We start from the raw sequence: 16,025 nt of genomic DNA, 5'->3' as shown, positions 1-16,025 counted from the left end.
CTTCCCTGGGAATTGGTGGGAATTAGAGTGGAACAAATGAAAACAGGAAAAATAATGACTGTTAATTGCATTTTTTTTGTTTATGAAGCCTTTCATCTCATTCTTCTAGGAGCAATTCTGTAAATGGGGATATTTAAATGCACTGCTTTCATAGATCCAGGGACACTTCTTGTTACTCGCTGCCTCTTGTGCAACGCTTGCTTCGGTGTAAGCCACGCTCTCTTCCAAGACAGGCTTGGAGCCTCAGCTCGCACTGGTGGTATCAGGTGCAGCCACTGGGAACCAGTGCAAAGTTGTGGTTTGGAAGATAGCAACCGAGATGGGATGTGAACCTGTACTGTGTTAATGCTTCCACTAATTAAATATAACTTCAGGATCAAGCCCTTGCAGTCGCTGGTGGTTGGTGTCACTTAGCTGACCGGGAGTGCTGAAGAAGTGTGCTGTGTAACCCAGGCTGCAAAGCAGCCCCTGCTCTCAACAGGCCCTGGGGCTGAATGGGAGTTTTGCTTAGCGTGGTGTTTGGTTGCTTTCTAGGATGAAGATATCTAAGTGGAGGTGGAGCAGCATCTCCATCAGTGCGCGATCCCAGCTGAAAGGCACCCTGGCCCTTCTTCTTGTGGGCAACGTTGCCTTTGCCTTTGTGATAGCTCAGGTAAGCGCGTCGCCTTGCTGGGGGGTCCCTGAGCTTTAAAATGGTGTGGTGTCTGGGATGGGTAACCCCTGGGACTTGTAGGACTGGTCTGTGCATGTATCAGGTCTCCAGCAAGTGTGAGGACACATGATTTGGCTTAGCTCTTTAGTCTGGACTTAAATTGTACCTTCTGTGGCTAAGAGCGTGCACAGATCACTTCCAGCACTCTGAAAAGCCATGCCCTGCTCTTGGGTGAGCACCGCTTCCTCAGTCCCTGCAGTGGTTGGAGCTTTCATTTACTTTGCATGGAATATTATTATCCCTTTCCCAGTAAATACAGAATTAATAGAACTCCCCTAACCAGCAGGTGATTCTGGATGGAAAAATACATCCCTCCCCCTGCAATGAGCAATAGCTGGGAGCCCCCGGGAGGTTCTGTGCTCCTTGTGAAGGGATGCGAATGCCTTACCGAGCGCAGGCATGTGGTGGTGACGCTGCCGGTGGAGCAGCTCCTCTGCCCTCTGCGTGGTCATACTGCTGCCTGCAGTGGCTGAGGGGTGGGAGGTGGGGGGTGTCAAGGACCCTCCTGAAGTGACAAACCTGTACTTGCAAAGAGAGCGCAGAGGCTCCTCCAGCCTGCTAGCATCCACTGGCATGCTGTCCCACTGCAGAGTGGTTTTGCAAGGGTTTGCTTAAGCTTTCGGTGAAGCTTTTGGCTGCAGCTGGCTCTTCAGCTCCCTGAATTCACTGTGGAGCAGGAGTCAGAGAGCACCAAAAGACTTCGAGTGTTTAGGGTTGTTTGGGAGCTCGGTTTTGCCAACTGAGCGAAACAATGAACGTTTCCTTTCCTGAGGAATCCCAAATATTGCCATTTCATTCCAATTTGTAATGAAAACACAATTGGAAAAATGCAGGGTTTCTTGCAAGATGGAAGTCTCAGACTTGACCTCAGATGGAGAAGGAAATGCCCCGTTTGCTCAGGGCAGGCTGGGCGGGGGATGCCCTCAGTCCCCCCGCGCAGGCTCTGCGGGGCGGATGCTGACGGCTGCTTCTCTCCCCCACCTGCCTGATGCTTCAAGCAGGACCTGACGCAGACCTCCAACAGCCTGGAGGAAGGGGCAGACGTCACCGCGTACTGGTGGGGCGAGTGGACCAAGTGGACGGCGTGTACCAGGACCTGCGGGGGAGGCGTCAAGTCCCAGGAGAGGCACTGCCTGCGGCAGAGGTACGGTGCCTGCCTGCCAGGGTGTGGGCAACTCCAGCGTATTGGAGGTGGGCTTGATCCAGAAGGTCATTGCTCAGTAGATAAGCACTGGTGAAAAGGGGTTGTCTGGCAAACCCTGCTTGTGCAGAAGGTAAGTGTGCCATGAGGATGCTGTGCCCTGGGCATCCTGGCGGACCTGGAGGACCAGCCAAGCTATTCCTGTGCTGGCCCTGAGGTTTCTCCTGCGGGGATTAGTGCAGATGGGCAGCGGATGTAGCGTAAGCCCCCCGTTCTCAAGGCTTCTGGGCACAGCAGCGAGGGCACCGTGGTGCAGGGCTGGTTGGGGACCCCCTGATCCCAGCTGCTCTGTGCATGGCTCTGCCCTCTCCGGGCTGTGTGGTTGCCAGAAGGCGCCTTGCAAACCTTGTCCCCAGGCCCTTGTCCCTGAGATACCTCCTAGGATTCTGTAATAAGAATAGTTGATGCTGCAGGTAACAAAGCCAGAGAGACCTTTGCTATCGACTCCAATGAGACCGTGATAGATCTCTGTGTGGCTCCGCTCCATGGAGACCGCTCTTAGAGAAGCAGGGGACAAATATATTTAAAAAAGAGAAAAGAAGGGTTTCTGACCCCTGTCTAACCATCATTTCTTTATTCAGAAGAAAGTCAGTGAGTGGGCTGGCTAATAAAACTTGCACTGGAACATCCAAAAGATACCAGCTCTGCAAAGTACAAGTAAGGATATCCTTTGTCTCATCCGGAACACTTGATAACAAAATGTGGAAAGTCATGCTTGCTTCGTGCAATGGCATTTCTGGACCTCTCAGAGGGGACACCATTTGTCCTGTAGCTGTCACCCCATTACCCCTCCAAGCAACAGGAGTTCCCTTCTTTGGTGCCCGTCACCATTGTGTTGGGGCTTTGGGCCTTTTTCCTGTGCTGGGGGCCACAAAACCCAGTGGGTGATTCTTGCACCACCTCCCGGGGTTTCCCCTGGTTGTCCCTGCAGAGGGAGGAGGAGGAGGAGGATGTGGCTCTGGATGGGGCAGGCGATGGAAACGCTCCCTGCAGCCGGTTGAGATGTGCCAGAAACCTTTCCCGCATTTTGTTTTCATCAGGATATTAATGTATCCCATTCTAGGAGTGCCCTGCAAACGGAAGGAGCTTTCGAGAGGAGCAGTGTTCATCATTTAACTCCCATGTGTATAACGGCAGAACATATCAATGGAAACCTTTATATCCTGGTAACAAGACATTCTTTGTGTGTTTCATAATGCTTAGCCAAAATATTTTGATAGTTATGATGCTATAGCCTGCAGGAAGGCTCCTCCTCTGCTGTTTTAAAGTGATTTTTTTTCAGAGACATAATCAGCTGTCTCCCAAGTTCAAAGGAGTGTTTTGCAGCTGCAGGGTAGCTTAAAAATAAAATAACAACATGAATTTATGGCTGTGGCCTGTGTTGGTCACAGCTCCCGAGGACCAGAGATCTGGAAGGCTGGAGGAGGATGCGAGAGCATGGGGTGATGGACTGTGCTGGCGGGGAGAGTCCGGCTCACCCGAACAAATGTCCTTTGAGCTGGGGCAGTTACTGGCCACGTTGCTTTTGGTGACATTTGCTCACTCCCACACCCTTCGTGTGCTCTGTCAAATGTCACAGAGATGCAGTCAGTCAGTTTGGTCATCTGGGGTGAGCGACACAGAATTGCAGAAAAACTTAGGAGTTGGAGACTGAGATTTTATTTAATTTTTAGGCGCCTAACTCCCATCAAAATCAAGCATTAAACAAAAACCATGGCCAATTTTTAGAGCTATTGGGAACCCAGGACCCTTCTCCTGAGGAGGAGGCTCCTGAGCGCTCACTCTTCAGATTCACAATGCCATTTGGGTGTCTAAAAAGAGAGATGGGATCTAATGCAAATTTCTTATTTTAGGGGTCTCTGTATGTACCTAGAACGATTATGCTGAAGTTGCTGCATATGAAATTACTTGTTGCCTCCTTTTCTGTGAAACAAGCCCCTGTCTCGCCAGCCTTCTTGGCAGGGTCTGCGTGGTAGAACTTGGCCCATGGCAGTCTGGTTAGCTCTAGCTACTGGGCTGCTTTTGTCCCTTTCCTATGGCAAGGTGACAATTTCTTTAAACATATTTGCTCTTGAAGATGATTCACCAGAATCGTTACAGTGAATTGTTTTGTTTTTTAGCAGGCGTTCACGTGGCTCCTGGGGGATTTGCAGAATAATGTTTTGGCATTGATGCTGTCTTGCTTGGGCACGCGGGCCAGTGGGTATATGACCGCTCACTAGTCGGCGGAGTTCAACACTTAGCATTGGGCTTCTGACACAAATATGAATTTGTCATTTGCTTCCTGTGGATATTATAAAATGTGGGACTTACTGTGCCAGTGGATGCAGCCAGCCAGTTGCCTGCAGAAAGCAAAGGGCGAATTAAGTCCAACTTGGGTGAATGTTTATGGAAAAGTTCTTATGTTGTAAGATGCTATGGTTTTGACTATAGTCTTACTTGTATATGTATTTATAACAGTATATCTGTGTTAAATTAACTCATGTATTAAATGTTGATTGTGAACATGCGTATATTTTTGTGAAATATGTACATATATCACTACTGCAAGTCCTCGCACAGAACAGTGGCAGTAGCTGCTTCAGTGCATCCCCTGGGCTGATGTTAGGGGTACCGCTAGCATCCCGGGCTGCATTTGTTCCTGGCAGCAGAGAGGACTGCCTGGCTGTGCAAGGGTTTGCAGCAGTGGGCTGTCACGCTGTCAGAAGTGCAATCTCCTGTTCAGCCTGAAACACAAGAGATGGTAGCTTCTGAACTGCTGGCTGCTGTGCAATTGTGCTGTTGCTGCTGTTGTTTAGCTTGGCAGAGATTCATTGACATTGGTAGGATGAAAGTTATTGTTTCTGCTGTTTTGAATATATCTTTATATCCTTTCCCCTTAGATGACTATGTTCACATTTCTAGCAAGCCCTGTGACCTCCATTGCACCACTGTGGATGGTCAGAGACAGTTAATGGTTCAGGCTCGGGATGGAACATCCTGCAAATACACTGATTTCCGAGGGGTTTGCGTGTCTGGAAAATGTGAGGTTGTTAAACATTATAGCAAAAATATTGTTAGTAGCATTCAGAAAATTACAATGGGTGCGACGTTTGCCTGACCCTCAATACTCTATTTGTGCATTTTTTTTAGCCGATTGGGTGCGATGGCGTTCTCTTTTCCACCCACACCTTGGATAAATGTGGAGTTTGCCAAGGAGATGGGAGCAGCTGCACTCACGTGACCGGCAGTTACCGGAAAGGAAATTCTCATCTTGGTAAGGCTTTTGGGGACCTTCTGCTTTATTTGTACCAGAGGGCTATTTTTTAAATGTACTTATTCTTTGGTAAATTGCTTTCAGCTCTTACCAACTGCCCTGCTTCAGTTTTTCCCCATGTGTTCTATGTGTGTTAATGCCACTTCTAAATTTGGGCAGGGAAAGCCTTCTCGAAAGAAAACCAGTAACTTTGCATGGTGCTTGTCAGAAGCCTGAGGTCTCTGATGCTGAATGGTGCAAAAGGGTTATGTAAGAGGCTGGCGTCTATTTTAGTCGTCTTTCTCATGACCCAGTAAGACTAGAAATAAACGACTTGTAATAACAGGAAGTGAGGATATTTTGAAAGACCAGGATTTCCAAAAATCAGTGTCATGTAAAGCAACAGAACCTACTTGTCCTGAATATAGCAATCTAACTCGGGAATAATGATTAATGCTCTCTGAGGAACAGTTTAAGATGGAGCAAGCTGCGGGAACTTCTGTGGCCTTAGGAGGACTCGTCCCATTACTTGCCTAGGGCTAAGCAAAGGGGAGTCGGAGAAGAAACAAGTTGTAATCTCTTGCTGGGGTTTTGGGAAGACTGGCTAGCACAGGGTTCAATACTGAACCACAGGACAGCTTCTCTGGCTCCCAAAGCAATCTTCAGGTATATTTTCTTACACTGGTTTAGAAAACGTGATATTTGTGCATGTAAGGATTGCATCTTTTCCCCCCCTTGGCTGAGTTTTTCCACCATAAACCAGGATGCATAGTTTACGTGTTTCTTTTCTATTATTGATAAGGTCCTGTTTGCAGCCTAACAGTTATCAACATTAGGAGTTTTTTTTAATCCATAACTCCTTAAAAATGATTTTGGATCAAGGCCAGTTTGCTTGATATATTGCAGTATTGACTACCAAGTATTTCGTTCAGATTATTCGTTACAAAGTTCCTTTCATTAATCTGTAGTTTCCCGTAGGCTATTCTCTGGTAACGCACATTCCTGCTGGAGCAAGGGATATCCAGATAGTAGAACGGAAAAAATCTGCAGATGTTTTGGGTGTGTATAACCTCTTGGTACTTCCCTAGCATGCATGCCTATACTAGCTAATGCTTTTTCCAATGCGAAGCTGAATGTAGTTTTATTGCAGACATGAGCTAAATCCAGTCAATGTAAATCACAACCGCGTTGTCTAAGCCAGTGCACTTCTCCTCTCTGCCGTCTGAGCACCTGGGCCGTATATATCAACACTTTGATTGCTTTAATACAGAAACTGTTGGTCAATATTATTGCTGCTTCAGTGTGGTATGACAAACAGGCTGGTGCTGGATCACAGATAGCCAAGTGACTTCACCTCTCTTGTGATCCTCTTGATCTTCTCCTGCTCGGGGAATGTGCAACGGCCACATGACAACAGCACCAAGGAGATGTGACCTACGTGTTGCCTCGCTGAAGTGTTGGTGGCCACGCCATCCATCTCGCGATGGAGATGGCAGAGCTGCTCAGGAGGAGTGTGGAAAAATCTGGACTTGCCCAAGAGAAGCACACTTGCTACTATCATGCTCTGCTGCCTCAGAGGCTCATGGCCATGTGCAGGAAGGCTTGAATGAAAAAGGCTTGATTTAGTCCAGTTCCTGGGCTAGCTCTGCATGACCTGTCTTGGGCCACTGCTGGCTCAGGTGGCATCAGCTCAGTGCTCCCAAGGAGGTGACTCCTGCTGCTGACAGTCTGCTTATAGTCTGCAGAGCTGTGATTGTTAAACGTTCATGCTGTGGTAGTGCCAAAAGGGTGAGAGGAGCCATGGACTAGTGTAAGCCACATACCCAGGAGCTTGCGATGTAGAGGGACGCATGGCCCAGAACTCTGGGCATGTACTCGCATGATATGTGTTGGGAATGGGTGACAAATGCATTGTAATGTAGGAGAAACAACTTGTTTTGTGACTGTGACACACTAATAATTTTATCCCCTGAATGAACAAGTGGCAATATTGCATACCTCTGCTCTTCCATGTGATGGCACTGATTTTTCTCTCTCGTTTGAAGCTGTGGCTGATGAAGCTGGGTACTATTTCTTCAATGGGAACTACAAAGTTGACAGTCCAAAGAACTTCAACATTGCAGGCACGGTGTTCAAGTACCGCAGGCCCATGGATGTTTATGAGACCGGCATAGAGTATATTGTTGCACAAGGACCGACAAATCAAGGGCTGAATATAATGGTGTGCTTTGACTTTTCAAGTTTGCAAAGCTGGGGGTGATGGGGAAGGGAAAAATCTATGTTGGATCGAGGAAGGGGTGGGAGCAGAGTCCTGCCATGGTTTCCCAGCTTTTCTGGGCAGCTTGAGGAGGGGAGTGGGAGCAGTGCCTGTGCCCAGTTCCTTGCAAGAACCTATTTTATTTGCATCAGTGCTCTCGGATGCAGGCAGGGCTGTGAATAATGAACGTGGGCTTGGTAACCCCTCTCTCTGCAGGGAGAAGATGCCTCAGGCACTGCGGGGGAATTTATCTTCTACTCCTTGGCATTTTTATCTAAGTTACCTGGCAGGAAAAGTAAAAATAAGAAATTGGGCCAGATAGCTTAGAGAAGTGCACAAAACTTAAACCCCACTCTTTCTTGAAAGCAAACTATCTAAAACCAGGCATGTGAAGAAAAGTAATTTAATTTTTCTTCTGGGCAGCCAGCCAGAGCCCAGCTCCAACCGTCTTCCATGTAGCCCCAGACCCCTCTGGAAGGGGAAGGGATGGCTACTTGGGTGCTTATAAAGCACTGGACCAGTAAAAGATGTTGTAGTGATCAACTGTGAGTCCCCATCCCCAGTGGGGATGTAGTAGCCGAAGGGGTGTGTGTGCATGCTCCTCATTCACCATAAAGCCACAAAAAAAGGGTTTGCAAGTGATGGTCAGTAACTTCTGAAGTGGTTCTCCTAAGTCTCTGGTTGCTCAGCAGCAGAGGAGGGAGAGTGACCTGCGTCTCCCAGTCCCTGAGCTGGGGCTAATCCCCAGGGCAGCGCTGCCAAATAGCCCTTGGAAAATTGTGCTGGGTTCCAGTTGTAAGAAGTTGGCAATACGATGGAAAGCAGATTGGAAATAGCAAAGTAGATGCTCACCAACTGTCAAGTCCAAGATGAATCACAAGCTTCGTGTGCCATATACTCACTGCATCCACTAATAATTTAATTTGTTTGCTAGGTCTGGAATCAAAATGGCAAGAATCCATCCATCACATTTGAATACACCCTCTTGAGGAAGCCACACTCAAAAAATCTGCAGCCCATCTACTACACCTTCTCTGAGTCAGATAGTGAAGAAAGCAGAGAGTTTGATGGAGATGTGCCATTGGGTTTTATCCAGCACAATGCAACCTATTTTGGGAAAATCTCCAGGGAAAGGATAGACTTGGAGAACCAGGTGTTTGGAAGGCAGGACACGGAGGAAGATTTAAACTTGAGCAAAGGTCAGGAAACCAATGAGGTCTATGAAAGAGCAGAAACAATTGACTGTGAGCCAAAACTGAAGGGCAAACAACCCCAAGGTAAGGAGGAGACTTGGGCCTCACTGTTCTGCTTCTCAGAGCTCTTGTTGAGAAACGCTCTGTTTCTACCTCTGGTGATTCTTCTGGTTTGTTTTTTGGAAACCTTGGAAAGTTCTTTAAAATGTCTCTGCTCATAAATCCTCTTTGCCCTTCAGGTTCTGGTTTCTGGCGGGTGGGGGGGTGGCCATGGGTAAGGTCTCCCCGCTGGTGCCCTGCTGTGCTTTGCCTCATGCCAAAGACAGGAGGGAGCCCTGGGTGCACAGAGGTCCCCGTCACAACATCTTCCATCACCTCCCACCTCTGCCTGGCCCCCAGCAACCTCCTTCCCACTCCCGTCCCTTGGGCATCCCATCACTGAACTGCCTTGAGTGCTTTCCCAGCATGGCTGCATGGGCTCTGGGGCCAGGAGGGCATCTTCCTTTCTGACCTCTGCTATTGCCTGGGGCAGTGCTGGCAGGTGCTGAGCTCTCCTCTGGCCATGCGATAGCAGGATGAGACCCACAGAGCTGCACCCTTTTCCCAAAGGGGTACAACCCTATGAGATTCCCCCTCCCCAAGACCCCAACTCCTGTCTCTAGCCTCCCGGGTGGCTGCTAAGGCTCCAGCGTGCCCCCGCTGCTCTGGGCTGCTTTCACCTCCCAGCCTGAATGCATTTTGTGGTTGTCACTGTTGTTTCCCCCTGTTGGCTCCAATCTAGATTCAAACGTAACCAGGTCTACTTACCAGACAGACCATGATGACAGAGACTTCGACCCCAGGTTCACCTCCAGGGAATTCCTTTCGGAGAATGCCATCATGGACAAGCTGCTGGACAAGTCCTTGGACTCCAAGGAGTTGGTGCTCAACATGACTATGAACAGCATCTTTGCCCAGGGAGACCCAATCAACTCTGTGGGGTCACACATTGACAGCCTCTATGTTGACTACGAGGACACTGATGGCATTGTGACCTACACCATTAATAGCACCTACATGGAGCTGAGCAATGGCAAAGCCATCAACACGTCTGCAGAGACACCGTTTTCAAATGCCACTGTCACCATGACCAGCCCTCAAGGGAACAGGACCCACAAAGCAAGGTAGGAGACGTCTTTAACTATAGTCAATCCTACTTGTTGCTTTTCTCAACTTGTAATAGCCCTGTACTCAATGCAGAGCCCATTGCATGGTTTCTATGTGCTTTGGAAGTCAGACGGTAAGTGGGGGTAGGATGATGTTATGCGAAAGCTTTGTCGGGGGGGGTGGTGGTGGGGGTGGTAATTTGGAAGGAAGGGCCAGAGGTTTGGGAGCAGAAAGTCAAGAGAGCATTTAAGCAAGAGGAAAACTCACTGCCCTCCTTAGTGGGGATGTTGGCAAGTCTGTGCTGATGGCTGTCAGCTTGTGCATCGCGCTCTGCCTGTCATAGCTCGTTATCAGAGCCATGGCCGTAAAGAAGCCTCTTCTTTTGTCTTCTCTTGATACCCTGCTCTGATTCCCAAGGCCCCTTCCTCCAAGTTCTGATGCAGCAGAAGTTGGTCCTGGCCCCTTTTTACCCGCCCTGTTGACTGCCACCCATGATCCTCCTCACTTGTGTTGGCAGGAACATGCTTCCAGCAGCTCCCAGGCACGGCCCTGCCTGCTTAACTGCTGCTGGAGAGGCAGAGCAGGACAACAGGGGCTCTTCTGTAGGGCCTGCAGAAATAGCTGGGTCTGCTACCTTGATCGATGCAGAAGCAGTGCAATTAGTCACTGCTCTGACAAGAATATGAAAAGCTCTCCCGTGGCAGCTCGCTGATTGATATTAGGGCTGTCACTTCAGGATTCCTTGAGTGGCTGGTTTGGAGTGGTAGAGTTAAATGTAGTGGGAAGGTAAAAAAAGGCTTAATCTATGTTTAGCAGCAAAATTCATCCAGGCAAGGATGGGCTGGGTGAAGGGGAGTCTCAGGATAGTGCTTGTCCACAAGTCTGTGTCTAGGGTCTTTTGGGGTGCCCTGGGGCTCTCTGGGGAGCAGCCACAAATTAAAGCAGTCCGTGGATAGCTGGGACTGAAATCAGGGCCTTGGGAGTCATCCAGGTCCCAGACCCACAGCTGTGGATCTGGGTCCTGCTGTGCACCCCCATGGCTTGTTTGGGGCCCATGGCACCCAAGCCTCCCCTGTGGGTCTACTGCTTTGACTCTTCTGTCTCCCAGTCTTCACCACCAGTAAAACATGGGTTACGATGCTGAGCTTCAGAAGATGTAAAGCACTGAGCAGATGTTCTCTGGTTATAGTTAGCTGTATTTACCCAGAACTTACACTAGCTTATGCTAAAGCAACTTATGCTAAAGAAAATGTCCATGCAGCCAAATGTATCAACAAACTTCTTAATGGTAAGAACGTTAAAACATTGCCAAAGGCTTGAGTCTATCATCTCTTCTGGTGGCGTGGCTTGGCTTGGAAACTTTGCCTTCAGCTGCCAAAGCAGGCATTCCATTAGCACCCTGACAGGCAAGGGCAGTGCTATCAGCTCCTCTGCCTTACCGTGCCATGGGAGCGAGGAAGGGGGCTGCCCTGCCCCTTGGGGCTCCCCTGGTCCCCACCATGCTCCTGGGTGGCCTTACCTGGCACCCTGTACCCCCATCTCTCTCCCGTAGCTGTTAAAGGGGTCTAACACTTTCCTACCTCCTGGGAATACAGGGATCTTTACATGCTTTAAACTTCAAAGCAGCTTGAAATCACAAAAGACTGTCAGTGGCTCCAGTGTGGGTTTTTTTGTGGTACTAAAAAGCTCCTTGCACTACCCCACTTCCCCCTCTACTGAAGATGCAGGGCAGGGATTTAAACCCCTTCAGGAAGGACACCCAGCATTGCCATCTTTTTTTTCCCCATTCTTCCCTTGGTTATTCTACAGTGTTCCCTCTTATTCCCCCCACTCTAAAATAAAATATGAACTTTTCCGATCTAAACATTAATATCCAAAAAAGGTGTTTAGTTCAAGTTTAGCATTAGCTGAAAGGCTGCACTCAGGCCCAACGGGGGCTCTGGTCTGGGCTGAGATGCTCAGCTCTTCCCTGGCTCTGGCAGGCTGGGCTCAAGGGGCTGTGGGGGGTGGCTGAAAGGCCAGTGGAGGCAGATGTGGGGCAGCTGGAGTGCAGGAAACATGCCCTTTGGAGGCATGTCTTTTTATAAAAAAAAAAAAAAAGGGATATGGGAAGGCAACAAAACAACCTGCACTTCATTTCAAGAAGCTTCACCCACTGCATGGAGGCATTGCTCTCCAGCCCATAATCACAGAATTGCAGAGGCTGGAAAAGACCTTTAAGATCATCGAGTCCAACTGTAAACCTAACACTGCCACGACCACCACTACACCATGTCCATAAGCACCTCAGCCAAATGTCTTTTAAATACCTCCAGGGATGGGGACTCAACCCCTTCCCTGGGCAGCCTGTTCCAATGCTTGATAACCCTTTCAGTGAAGTAAAATTTCTTAATATCCAGTCTAAACCTCCCCTGGCACAACTTGAGGCCATTTCCTCTTGTCCTATCACTTGTTACCTGGGAGAAGAGACCGACCCCACCTCTCTCCAGCCTCCTTTCAGGCAGTTGTAGAGAGCGATGAGGTCTCCCCTCAGCCTCCTCTTCTCCAGGCTGAACAACCCCAGGTCCCTCAGCCGCTCCCCATCAGCCTTGTGCTCCAGACCCTTCCCCAGCTCCCTTGCCCTTCTCTGGACATGCACGTGTCATCGACAATTAGAGCATCTGCATGTGTGGGCACCTGGGGAGGAGGGAGAGGCGGGCATGTTTCCAGGCTTGGGGTCTGGCTGTTCTGCCACCACCGCACGGATGGACAGGCCTCACTTCCAGGGAACGGGGCAGAAGGGACCGTGTCGGGACAGCCTGCTTGTGCCCAGGCCTTTATCTCTTCCCCCAATTATTTATTACTTCAAGCCCAGTTGCACTTGTAATGCTAATCACTAATCTGGATCTCCTGGGTGGGAATGATGGATGAGGAGCCCCAGCTCAGCTCACTGAGGCCAGGGTTAAAGCTCCTGCTGGCACCCAGCACAGCAGGATAAAGCCCATCCTGACAGCGGGATGCGGTTTTGGGTCTGGCGTGTCACGGGCAGGGTGCTGGAGCATGAGGCATGTGAAGAGCATTCGGGATTGGACTTGTTCCTCCAGGAGGAAGGGCGGTGGAGGGGACAGCCAGAAGCTGCACAGAAGGAGATGGCCATGGGGCACAAGGGAAAAACTCTTGCCCTGGGTGTGGGGCAGAGCGGTGGATCCCCATCCCTGGAGATGGGCAAAACTGGACTGTGCAAGGCCCTGTAGGACCCAGTCTCTTATTGGGATCAGCCTAGTTCTGGGCAGGAGCTTGGACTTGAGACCTCCCAAATCCTTCCCAGGCTCAGTTTGGGATGGACAGTGGCTTTTTGCTCATTTTTCATTCCATGTCAATGAACAAGCAAGGGAGGATCATCTCTTTGCAGACTGTAACCAGCCAGTCTGTACATGCAGGACAGTGTTGGTTAGAGGTGGGGCATTTTATTTCATTCTAAACTGTTGTAGTTCTTAGCGTGGACGGAGTTACCCAGTTACAGGAGCACCTTGCACCACTGTGCTGTGTTAGATTTCCTCTCTGGGAACAAGCCCCGCTGGCACGGGAATGGGTGGGTGCTCTTGTGCCGTGGTAGGGATGCAGTGCTGCTTTGTCTCTCCTGGAGCAGTTAAAGTCTTTCTGCAGCATGCCGGGGCAGATCCAGGTACCCTTTGTCCTTCGTCCTGTGCCCATGCTGCGGTATGGAGCCAGGGCTGATCCTGCAACAGAAGCCATGAGTTTCCCCCTTTCCTTAAAAATAAAAACTGAAATAAAACACAGAAATGTGAGCCCAGGGACTCTGGACGTCGATCTGTTGTGTTCGTGTGCACTTGTTAGGATTATTCTTCTGCTACAGGGACTGTTTTGGGAAGGTGGGCAGCCCAGATCTCAGCTGGGGGTGAGGGACTGGTGCTATTTTTTGGTGCAGTTGCTTGCTTGAAAAGCAGAAGCACAGTGCAGGCAGGGAAGAAAATACTTGACTTTATAATAAGCTCATAATAAAGAGAAAAAAATAACAGAAAAGAGGAAAAACCCACCAGCTTTGTAGGACAATGTGCTGCTGTTTGCATTTAGAGGAGAACAAAATGACAGTTTTGTCTTTGCTTGAAATGGTAAGAGAGCTAAATGCTGCCCTATGACCAAATGTCTGATTTGTCTGGAAAGAACTTGTCCCTGCGACCGTGTTACGCATAGAAGCAGCTCTTTATTTAGGATCGCGTACATTAAAGGGACACTGTTGAAAGATTTTCTGTCCTCAGATGTAGTATAAAGCTTATTTTGAAGCTTATTTTCTCCTTTCAAGGGAGAGGGGTCGCGGTCACAGGATAACTTGGTGGTTTTTTGGTGCCTCCGAGAGCAGGGTATAGACTGGAGGATCTAGGTAATACCCTGTTTTCCAGGCAAATTAAAGTACAAAACCCAGATGTGGACTATGCTTTAATGGATCTTACTGAAACTGTCATCTTGTGAGCCCTCTCCTGGCTGGGTGGCAGCAGGCAGCACACCGATGGCAGCCGGGATCGGGGGCTGACGCGGGTCCCCAGGCAGAGCTGTTTTGGCCAGATAAAGCACTATTTATAGTGAGCTGAGGTTGTTATTTTTCTGCAAAAACCAGTCACATTCATTTCAGTTCCATTTCAAACCCAGGAAGCGACCATTTGCCAAACTGACAGAGCAAAATCAACAGGGAAAATGAGATTGTTGTTGGTTTTAATCCTTCTGGAGGCTCAGTGCTGGCGGTGGAAGGAGGGTGGGTCCGAAAGGAAACGGCTGGATTCTCAACAGCGTCCTTTTAAAGGCTGATTTGATAGACTGGACCTCAACTTTTTCTTACGAACAACTAAATAAGGCAATTTCAGAGCTTCTGCTGCCTAGAAATCATACAAGCTGCATATCTCGCCAGGCCAGAGACAACTGGATGTCAGGATACAACCTTGTACGCTATTTCATTGTAGCCATTTCAAGGGTTTGAACAAAGGTATGAGAACAGAATTGAAGCCTTTTGTTGTAAAGGTGCAGTATCCCTGATGTGTTACAACCTTACAGAATGTAGGATGCACTGAACTGGGAGAAGCTGTTATTCTTGCTTTGACAAATGCTTTTTCGTACACCAGGCTGACTCCGTTACTCCTTTCCCGATGGCATTACGTGTTTGAGCACAGTGTGGATATGAGAGATGCAAATTACCTATCTAAAATAAACCAAAACAAGAGTGGCAAAAGCAGCGGGTAGGCAAATGGCATGCCTTGGCATTTAAAAGCAAAGTGTGCTTTGAGAAGCAAGCTTATGAACTCCTGTGCCACGTGTAGGCTTTCGGAAGGAGTGAGCTGCTGAGATTTGAGCAGCCGAAAGCTCTGCTGCGTTGAGCAGCACGAGTCGGTGTGCCCGGCCCTGGAGACGCAGGGGAGGAGATACTGCACCTTTAGTCGCTGTATGCCGAGGGCCAGGTGTATTTGAGCAGAAAATGCAAACTTTGTTAAATTCTGAACTGTTTCTACTTGTGGGTATTTTTATCCCATTCTCTCTATTTCTAGACAGTGGAAGCTCTGCCTCTAACCGGGCTGGGGATTCTACTTGGGGCTCAGGACAGGTATGTTGTGAAACAAACCAAACCGATTAAAACAAACAAACAAACCCCAAAAAAATCAGAAAAACCAAACCCAACGCCAAACAAAGCAAATCCCCTCCCAAACCCGAACCCAACCGAACTGCAGCCTGCTGGCAGATGTGTGTGTCTGACGTGGCCTATCACCGCTCGCCTTGTAAATGCCTTTTTTTTGTTTTGTTTTTGTTTGTTTTTTTGTTTGCTTATCGCTAGAAACAGATTGAAGTTGTTAAGAAAGGGCCAAGGTGTGAGTGCTGCTGACATGTACAGGTGGAAGCTTTCCTCCCATGAACCCTGCAGCTCTACATGTACCACAGGTAGTTATAAGAAGCAGCCAAAGTCTGCACAACCGCTGAAATCACCTGGTGTGTGAGTCACTTTTATGTCTGTTAGGGATGGGAAGGACCTGGTGATGTGTCGGGGATCTCACGATCTCTGGAGCTGGTTTAGCACAACCCCGAATCCGCTCCACCCGGGTGCGAACACGGGGAGAGGAGCCGGGGTGCACGGCGTGCAAAGCTCACCAACCTTGCGGGTGTGCCGGGGGCCGGGCGTTGTGCCCAGCGTGTCCATCGTCCTGCAAAACGCTCTCCCTCGGGGAGCTCTGAACATCGCCTTCGCTTCCCAGCCCAGCGGGGACGCGCTGGGGCTCGGCAGGATCCCCAAACCTGGGCTG

The 16,025-nt window shown here is 49.2% G+C and overlaps 1 protein-coding gene across 10 annotated transcripts in view; it reads left to right on the top strand.

Moving 5' to 3' along the window:
• Positions 1 to 16,025, top strand: part of ADAMTSL2 (ADAMTS like 2) — a 28,838-nt gene that overhangs the window by 1,111 nt on the left and 11,702 nt on the right. For 4 of the 10 annotated variants that reach the window (XM_072883231.1, XM_072883234.1, XM_072883233.1 and 1 more), the window contains 11 exons: positions 535 to 652; positions 1,711 to 1,856; positions 2,495 to 2,570; positions 2,977 to 3,079; positions 4,796 to 4,941; positions 5,046 to 5,169; positions 6,127 to 6,207; positions 7,194 to 7,369; positions 8,340 to 8,682; positions 9,380 to 9,761; positions 15,563 to 15,666. In XM_072883231.1, coding sequence (XP_072739332.1) covers positions 535 to 652; positions 1,711 to 1,856; positions 2,495 to 2,570; positions 2,977 to 3,079; positions 4,796 to 4,941; positions 5,046 to 5,169; positions 6,127 to 6,207; positions 7,194 to 7,369; positions 8,340 to 8,682; positions 9,380 to 9,761; positions 15,563 to 15,666 — 1,799 coding nt within the window. Of the gene's footprint in view, positions 1 to 534; positions 653 to 1,710; positions 1,857 to 2,491; positions 2,571 to 2,976; positions 3,080 to 4,795; positions 4,942 to 5,045; positions 5,170 to 6,126; positions 6,208 to 7,193; positions 7,370 to 8,339; positions 8,683 to 9,379; positions 9,762 to 15,562; positions 15,667 to 16,025 lie in introns of those variants that run through there. The other 6 variants (XM_072883232.1, XM_072883238.1, XM_072883237.1 and 3 more) reach the window with 4 other exon arrangements.

Source organism: Ciconia boyciana, chromosome 18, assembly GCF_034638445.1.
Source record: "Ciconia boyciana chromosome 18, ASM3463844v1, whole genome shotgun sequence".
Taxonomy (NCBI): domain Eukaryota; kingdom Metazoa; phylum Chordata; class Aves; order Ciconiiformes; family Ciconiidae; genus Ciconia; species Ciconia boyciana.
The sequence above is the reverse complement of the archived record's forward strand: the minus strand, read 5'-3'. Positions and strand labels throughout refer to the sequence as shown.